Source organism: Cebus imitator, unplaced genomic scaffold (genome assembly GCF_001604975.1).
Source record: "Cebus imitator isolate Cc_AM_T3 unplaced genomic scaffold, Cebus_imitator-1.0 Scaffold38, whole genome shotgun sequence".
In the NCBI taxonomy this organism is placed as follows: domain Eukaryota; kingdom Metazoa; phylum Chordata; class Mammalia; order Primates; family Cebidae; genus Cebus; species Cebus imitator.
Window position 1 is genome coordinate 10746771 of NW_016107353.1, and position 9570 is coordinate 10756340.

General features: G+C 35.2%; 2 protein-coding genes across 3 annotated transcripts in view; one reads left to right on the forward strand and one right to left on the reverse strand.

The window, feature by feature from the left end:
• LOC119470708 (zinc finger protein 726-like) overlaps positions 1-9570 on the reverse strand; it is a 561873-nt gene that overhangs the window by 16563 nt on the left and 535740 nt on the right. Inside the window, exons 2-3 of one of the 2 annotated variants that reach the window (XM_037737410.1) lie at positions 4755-4881; positions 4162-4257 (exon numbers count right to left, since the gene is read on the reverse strand). In XM_037737410.1, the coding sequence (XP_037593338.1) occupies positions 4162-4257; positions 4755-4881 (223 nt within the window). Of the gene's footprint in view, positions 1-2047; positions 2622-4161; positions 4258-4754; positions 4882-9570 lie in introns of those variants that run through there. The other variant, XM_037737411.1, reaches the window with a different exon arrangement.
• Positions 8238-9570, forward strand: part of LOC108301968 (cdc42 effector protein 3-like) — a 17281-nt gene continuing 15948 nt past the window's right edge. Inside the window, 1 exon segment of the mRNA XM_037737435.1 lies at positions 8238-8266. Within this exon segment, the coding sequence (XP_037593363.1) occupies positions 8238-8266 (29 nt within the window).

Here is a 9570-nt window from a genome sequence, read left to right on the forward strand (position 1 = left end):
TTATGTATTTTTACAACAATTATTTTTTTAAAAAACTGGAAAAAATACAGAATTATATATCTTTTTAAAAATTATCTTTAAATTACAAAAGATAATGATGAATATTTATTTTTCGCACACAAAGGAAGTACATATTCATCATTAAACACATGGTGAAAATAAGACTATTTCCAAGGCTACTCACTTAGACAAGATAAAACCAACACTAAAAATGAGCTAAGAAACCGGGCAAGGTGGCTCATGCCTGTAATCCCAGCACTTTAGGAGACAGAGGTGGGCAGAACACCTGAGGTCAGGAGTCTGAGAGCAGCCTGATCAACATGGAGCAACCCCATCTCTACTAAAAATAAAAATAAAAAATTAGCCAGGCGTGGTGACACATTCCTGTAATCCCAACTACTTGAGAGGCTGAGGCAAGGCAATCACTTGAACGCAGGAGGTGGAGGCTGCAGTGAGCCAAGAGTGTGCGCATTGCACTCCAGCCTCAGCAACGAGAGCAAAACTCCATCTCAACAAGAAAACAATGAAAATGAGCTAAGAAAAAATATATACAAGATAAGGTATAACCAAAATTGGAGTCATATCTGTAGATATAAACACACACATATATATAATGTGACTGTGATAGACATATGGCTCATTTACCTTTTAGTTAAACCCCACATTAACTTAAAGTATACAAACAATTGCAAATTGTCTAAAATTATAATACAAAAGTAAAACCAATAGACACAATCAACTTATGTTAAGAAACCTACACTAAAAAAACACACTAATATAGAACTGCAAGACAATTAATAACAGAAATGTTTACTCATAAAATCTAGTTGGCAACATTAATGTACATTAACAAACAGACCTGGCACAGTGGCTCATGCCTGTAATCCCAGCACTTTGGGAGGCCAAGGTGGGTGGATCACCTGAGGTTGGGAGTTTGACACCAGCTCGACCAACATGGAGAAAACCCATCTCCAGTAAAAATACAAAATTAGCCAGGTGTGGTGATGCATGCCTGTAATTCCAGCTACTCAGGAGGCAGAAGTTGTGGTCAGCCTAGATCTCGGCATTGCACTCCAGCCTGGGCAACTCCAACTCAAAATAAATAAATAAATAAAAATAATTTGTCTAGGTAACTGCAAAGTTTGACTGTAACTGTGCGTTTATGGAAGGCAGGCATTTTAAAGTACTGGCATATACTGTATGGGAATAAAATTTCAGGGAAAATGCAGTACAATCATAAATAGGTGATGCTAATGAGAAACTTTTAATGGATAAGCATTTAAAAGAAACATGTCAATTTTTATGTTTTAAATATATGCTATTTTTACACAAAATAAAACTACTGTGATCAGTTTAGAAGCAAAGAATAGCCTTACATTACTAAATTATATACATATTTTGCAGAATATGGTAAGAGCTTTACAAAGAAAACAAATATTTCGGGAGTAAATTATGTTGTTTTTTATATATAGGCTGACAAAAGCTGTTTAAAATTCTGTAATTCCTTTTTGCCTGCCTGCATGCTAATTATCTAATTTAATTCAGGCCCAAAATTTAAATTCTAGTATACTGCCCTTGATTTCTGAATCTAAAATTACAGACAAATTTGAAGTAGAAAATAGAAAGTAAACATTTGCAGAGTAACATTAATAAGATAAAAAAGTAGAAGTTGCCCTATTTGCTTATCCTCTGACAGGAGGAAAATTTATAAGCCATTCCTGACAAAAAAAATGCCTTTATGAAAGAAGCAGGTTTACACCTGTAATGACAGCTACATCGTACATTAAAGTTGGAGAATTGTTTCTGGTCAAAATATTAACACTTGCCTGGGTTATGTAGCAAGACCTCATCTCAAAAACAAGTGCCTTTAAGAGAGCTCTGAGATCCAGGAAGGGAGGTGTGAAACTCTGCTAAGGCCCAAGATCAAAGGTAATCCTTTTCAGAAGGCAGGCCCTCATTTAGGTGGCAAACTACAGGACTACTCTTTTTGGCTACAGACAAGAAAATGTTTAACCTAACTCGATTCCACTGAGAATTTTAAACTTACTCTGTAACCATCCCAAACTCTTTCCAGCCACAGTCTCAGGGAGGTCCTGCCCTTCCAGAGGCCTGGAAAAAGACTCTTCTTTACAGCCATTTAGCAGCCCTGCAGACCTTGGCCTTTACTGTGCTCTCTGAAGCAGTTCCATGATGCAGTTCCAGCTTCCTGAGCCACAGCTGATGGCCAGTTCTGCCTATGTAAAAACCCAAAGTGACCTGAAAAAATCCTCTCTTGTACTCAGTAAAACCCATCCTCATCCACATCCTGATATAAAGCCCACTATATGCAGACCTGACTACAGAAACCAGCCTTTGGGTCTGCCCTGCAAAGTCCTGAAGGATACTCACTCTGTACCAAAATTAAACCAAAAGTGGACCCTCGTGCAAACTCAGCAGCTTTAAGATCAAGCTACACTACAAACCCAGAGAGCATTCTATCACACTGGGGGCCCAACAAAATAGGCTTTACTTTCTTAAACTAGTTTATAAAAATCTGAAGAAGTGTTTGTTCCTTCAAATTTACAGACATCAATGCAAAACTATTGTTTCTTATTGTCAATAATTCTATTTTAACATAGCACTGAAAGTATGTGAAGAAGAAATAGTAAAAATAATAATAATAATAATTAGGTCATTGAAATTGAAGACCAATAAGTAAAACGGAAGTTTCTCTTTGTTGATCATGTAATCATACATATATATATATATATATATGTATTCATTAGTTTAAACAGGTTTTAATATATGATTGATATATTAATATATATTAATTATATATATAATTATATAAAATTATGTAATTATATATAATTATATTATATAATTACATAATTTTATATAATTATATATATAATTAATATATATTAATATATCAATCATATATTAAAACCTGTTTAAACTAATGAATACACTCAGTTAATTAGCAAAATAAGTTATTATTCCATACACTGAAAACAAACTATCTTATAAAATAGAGGAAAAATAAATCTTATTTACAATAGCAATAAATAATCAATTTTAGAACAAATTAAACCAAGGAGCTCATAAACCTTTTAAGTGAAAGATATGTCAATGAAGAAAACTAGAGAGGATGCAGATAAATTTTAAAATATTTTATTTCTATTGAAATAATAAGTATTGTGAAACCGCCATATTATCTAAATTTATCTCTAGATTCAATAAACTCCCTATCAAAATTTCAGTGTATTTTTCCACAGTAATGAAAAATACAATTCTAAAATGTACATGAAACTACAATAAACTTTGAGTAGCCAAAGCAATCTTGAAAAAAAAGAACAGTGCAGAAAGACATCATACTTTATAATTTCAAACTATATTTCAAGACTATAGTAATAAAAACAGAATGAAATGTGAAGAAAAATAAACAAACAAAAAAAACCAATGGAACAGAAACCACTATTCTCATGAATTTCAGATGTGATGCAAAAAGAGAATTTAAAAAATAGGCCAGGCACGGTGGCTCATGCCTCTAATTCCAGCAGTTTGGGAGGCCGAGGTGGACGAATCACACCTGAGGTCAGGAGTTTGAGACCAGCCTAGCCAACATGGAGAACCCTATCTATACTAAAAATACAAAAAATTATCTGGGCATTGTGGTGCACACCTGTAACCCTAGCTACTCAAAAGGCTGAGGCAGAAGAATCACTTGAACTTGGGAGGCAGTGGTTGTAGTGACCCGAGATTGTGCCATTGCACTCCAGGTTGGGCAACAAGAGTAAAACTCCATCTCAAAAAAAAAAAGTTTAACACAGAGTATCCCAAAATTACATGGATATCTATCTGTCCACAAACAAACAAACAAACAAACAAAAAAAAACAGAAAAAAGGCATCAGATTGTGCACTCTTTTATATACCATGAACAGTACTTTGGTTGTCACTATAAACTTGAAGGAAGACCACTGAAGAAACAGAATTCTAAGACATTTTATAAGTATAAGCAGAAGATGCCCCTATGTGAGAGTATAATTTTAAAAATAATTTCAGGCTTCCAAGAAATTATTTCCTTTGGATCACAGCTTCCCAAATCACTTTAAAGATTTGCTTTCTCCTTGACTTTGGACCTGTCATCCATGTCGTCTGTGGTGTTCACTCTCACCTACCTGGGGGTTCATCCACCATCGCATGTCGCTTCATCTTCCAGGGCTCTTTTGCTTTCTCCAGACAGGTGATGAGGTCTGGCTTACAGGCAGCAATCCCTATTTTATTAAAAATAACTAACATGAATCTTGCTCATATTCTCCAATTACCAACTTAGTAATGTGCTCAGTAAAGAGGATGTAATAGAATATTCTAATAAATTTATCCCAATATACTAATTTATAGCAGAAATGCTTAAATATTTAGAAATATTTTAATTTTGTAGGTTCTTAATTTCACCTGGTACTATTGAATCAAAAATTGGTGATGACAATTAGATTTTAAGGTCTAAAAATTTTATACCACTAAACTTCTGAAATTACCACTAGTCTAAAGTGAAGGACACAAATTAGCTCAGAAATATGGAAAGTTCAGGTCAAGATGAAACATCTTTAAGAAATTCTTATCTAAACAGACAAATCCCCAGGATTTTCTTAAAAACAGAAATCTGAAAGTGTAAGTAACCAGAGAACATTCTACAGAAGAGAAATGAAACCTTTAGTTTATATTAGAAATGAAACCTTTAGTTTATATTGTGTATTGAAGTGATGCTCACCCAAGAAGACCAGGTTTCTGTAGTTCTCTAACATCACATTCCTATATAAATTCTGCTGTGCAGTGTCCAGGCATTGCCACTCCTCCAGAGAGAATTCTATGGCCACATCCCTAAATGTCAACAGTTCCTGGAAAACACACACAAACACACATATTTACAAAGAGTCTATGAGCAGAATTTTTCATTTGACTCAAGGTAAAATGAGAAAGTGAATAAAACCGGTTCTGACTCAGAAGAGTGAATGAAATTATCCAATAAAATAATTGTCAACACACAAACATTTTCTAATGTATTCTCTAACTCTGAGAAAACAGAGTGGCATGATATCCACACATCAGTGTATATATGATATTTATATGGATGATAAAGTATAAAGTTGAGGGTATAAACACATGTACATCTGAGTGCTACATTTACATAATACAAAATGGGCTGTATATATTTTTCAGATGCAAAAGACATATTTCTATTTTTCAGACAAAATAAACATGTTGCATTAGAAAGCACTACTCAAATTTTATGTGTATAATAAACTGGACATCTTGTTAACGCAGATTATTTTTTCAGGAGATCTGAAATAGAGTCTGAGTTACTGAATTTCGAACAAGCTCACCAGTAATGCCAATGTTTTGGCCCCAAAAGAATACTTTGTCAAACATCCAGTAAGTGGAAAAGCCTGTGATTTTTTTCAGTTTTTCTGGCCTGTAAACAAAGACGAGAGCTTTCATTTACCAAAGAAAGATAAATGTAAAGAAAAACTAAACAAACAAAAAACCACAAAAAAACAGCTGCCAGAATATGTGATGGCTTATGCACATCAGCTGCATAAAGAAACTTAATGATGAAGAGAAAACTAACTCTATAGTGAAAAAATCTGTAAGAGAGCTTATTAAGCAAGTGAGTTATTAACATCAACTGCACTAGGACAAGTTTTTATAGTGTGCTGATACACACAGAAGGTCACAGCAACACCACTGAGGTGTTGCCCACACTGAAGTAAATTGCAGTCTGAATTTAACCATAAGAAAATATCAGTTTTATGGAAAGTTCAAGATACAGTTATCTTCCATGTTCTACAATTTTGAATAGTGATTTCAAGTAGTCTTTCTTTAACAGCCTAATAAGCAGGTATTTCCTGATAATTTTTTCAGAACTTTCTGCGTAATACATGCCATCTTGTTTAAATTAGCAGTTTTGTAACCATATAATACATAGAGATAATAAAGAACGAAGATAGAACCTCAACATTACATGTTCTCCATCTTCACTAAGAACCCCAGGTTTTCTCCACAGAAATATTGAGTATCCACACCTTTCCATGTTCAACAGCCACAAAGCAAACATTTTTAATACTGCAGATCAAAAGTTCATGGTGAGAATTCTGCATGGCATATAAGAAGCCATGATGTAGAGAAGGCTCTGGTATATAGTGAAGAAATATTTTTCAGAGACCCTCTCCGGAGCATTATTAGCATCAGTTAGAAAAATGAGGCACAGCAGAGTCCTTAAATTCAGCACTCTTGTCACAACACAAATACTTCTGATACAAATTAAGACAATCATTCTCTATCTTAAACTATTATACTATTTGATGGCTCTTTAAAGTTTACAAAGAAAACAGAAAGCAGCAATTTCTGAGTAAGTCTGCATTTGGCAAACAACATGTGCACATGTACTAATGCAATGTTTATTAAGCAGATACTATGTGCTCAATCGGATGCTACAGAGCACTCTGATAACCCATTATTTGATTTAATTCTAATGACACCCTGTGAGTTGATACTAAGTGTTCAATAATTCCAAGGATTTAGAATGAGGACACAGCATTTTTATTTTTTCTGTTCAGCTGTCATGGATTTTTTTTAAAAATGCATAGAATAAAATCTGCCTTACACAGGTGGGAGGGATACAGATAGAAATAGTTTAATATGGGCCGGGCGCGGTGGCTCAAGCCTGTAATCCCAGCACTTTGGGAGGCTGACGCAGGTGGATCACGAGGTCAAGAGGTCGAGACCATCCTGGTCAACATGGTGAAACCCCGTCTCTACTAAAAATACAAAAATTAGCTGGGCGTGGTGGCGCATGCCTGTAGTCCCAGCTACTCAGGAGGCTGAGGCAGGAGAATTGCCTGAACCCAGGAGGTGGAGGTTGCGGTGAGCCGAGATCGCGCCATTGCACTCCAGCCTGGGTAACAAGAGCGAAACTCCGTCTCAAAAAAAAAAAAAAGAAATAGTTTAATATAATTTAGATGAATTTTCATTGTGTTTATATACACTATTTTGTGACTTGTGAATCAACTACTGTATCTGCAGGAACAGAAAACAAGTTGCTAAATGAAATGTCTCTGCAAACACTGGTTTTAATAAAAAATTTAAAAATTAAGACCCTACAATACATATTTCATATTTTCCATTTTTCTGCTTTGGGTTTCAGAAAATTGTGAGTCCCAACTCCAAAATGGTAACAGGATTTTTCACCCAAAACACTGATCTATTCTAGTTAGTTCTGCAAGGCAAGACTCCAGGTTAGGGCCAGACCTAAATAAGGCCTTCCAAAAGGTTGAATCTGAACAGGATTGGGGCAGGGTATAGAGCTGATGTAAAATTCTGTACTTGATGCCACTGGGGAGTATTTTTAGTTCTGTTTCTCTTTTTTAAGCTTACCAAAAGAAACAAAGAAAAAAAAAACCTTAAATCTCAGATTTGTGTAATTTTAATATTTTTTTAAGCCACTGCCCTCTCAATTTTATATTACATACTAATAAGCAATTTAAACAAATCCCTTAAGGTTTTCTAGATTAATTTTTTAGAAGATAAATAAGTATTCTTAGAAAGGTAAAAAAAATACAAATAATAATGTCTTTGTTTATTAATATATGTTAAGGTGTAGTCATCAGAAGGCACAGCAATATAAAGAAAATGGCCCAAATAAAGCCCATATTTTTGCACACATGTATTTACTGCACCCACCATATGATGCATAATTAAACCATTTATCCAGTTGCTAGTCTAAACAAAAGTTCTTGTATGGTAGGGACAATGACTGCTTCATTTATTTTTCTAATGACTATATGAAATGAAATCAGTTAGTTTATCTGTTTGAGTCTCCAGACCTCCTCCCTTGTTTTCCACCCAAATACCAGGGAACTGGAAAAACTCTCATCTGGGTACCAACCAAAGACATCTCTTGTATGAGGGGAGGAACAAACACAAGATGACTCATTCATTTATTTTACACTAAGAAGCAAAATGAACCACTCTTGTCAGCCGGACACAATTCTGTTCTGGAGATTCTCAAAGGTCTCAAAGATAACTAGGTGATTGTGAGAGCATTTTCAGAGACCCTGGACTGATGGTGCAATAGTAAGCCAACAGGAGAGACTCAGGCTGATTTTAAATAGAAAATAAAACTACTACGTTGGAGCTCCAGAACCTGGGTCATCTGTCGTGATTAGGTAGCTTTTAGTTGCATAGAAGGACAGGAATGTTCTACTCTAGTATCACGTTTTACAGGTAAGTGTAGTTGTGCTCAGGAGTCTGAGTATTTTGTGGTCTTGATCTCTCCCTTCTAAGATGCTTGCTTACACTTAGAGTTCTGCCATCAGATTCTATTTAAACCTGGAGCCTCTCACATAACTGCAGCAGGTGAATAAACAAGATGTGAAAAGGTCAAAGCCTCACTCTCAAGGAGAAATCTCAAATGTCTATGTTGACTCACAATGCAGAAAATGTCTCCTGCTGGTTTTCTGTACATTCTCAATCTAAAGTCTGGCCCTGTTTTGTAAATTCCAGGCAGAAGCCAGACCTTATTTGCAGATTCTAGATAAAATCAACATCATTCTGCAGTTTTGGCTGTTACAGCAAGTAGAGTATAATCAAAGGAGAGATATACTCACAGAGGCTGCTCTAGAAAATTCTAAATAATATTTTACCTTAAAAAAAGCTGACACAATACGAAGAAAAGTAGGCAGTTTATTTGGGCCAACCTTAATTACTGTAACTTGAGAAGAAATATTCTATTCAAAATACCTGGAATCTACACTTTGATTAGCAGCAGTTACAAGTGGGAAGGCAAAAAAAAAAAAAAAGAGAGAGAGAGAGAGTGGGCTGATACAAACATGTTTGTGAGAAATTCTTATTTAAATAAATAGCTTCAATTATTGATGGACTGTACTTAACAATGTAGTTAAGTACAGGTATAAAATTTACCTTGGTTAAAGCTAAGGGTATAAAGTTAAGTGTCTAGTGTGACATTATTAGCTTAACTTACACCTACTTGTGGCAATAGTGAACCGTTTCAAGAGATGAATACAGAGTTTAAAGGAAGGAGAAGGACATAATTGCACTCTTATTTTAATGTCTCTCTGAGTTTTATAAGTAAAAAGACTTGCATTCCTCAAATAAAAGTTTTTTTCTTTTCCTTTTTTTTTTTTTTTTTTCAAATTTCAAGACCTACATTTAGAATTCAGAGCTGCAGATTTAGGTACCAGATGGGCTGACTTAGAGCAAGTGTTACCTGCAATTGTGAACATTTTCGCGAGAGGAGGGAAAGAGAAGTGGAGATTCTCATGTCTCCATGTCTATTCGGTGCACACATGTTACTCTGATTGTGTTTCTGGGCTCCACAGTCTCTGAATCAGTTTCGGGTCTTAAGATACAAGAGTCACTAAAAGAAGTAAAATGGGCCGGGCGCGGTGGCGCAAGCCTGTAATCCCAGCACTTTGGGAGGCCGAGGCGGGTGGATCACGAGGTCAAGAGATCGAGACCATCCTGGTCAACATGGTGAAACCCCGTCTCTACTAAAAATACAAAAAATT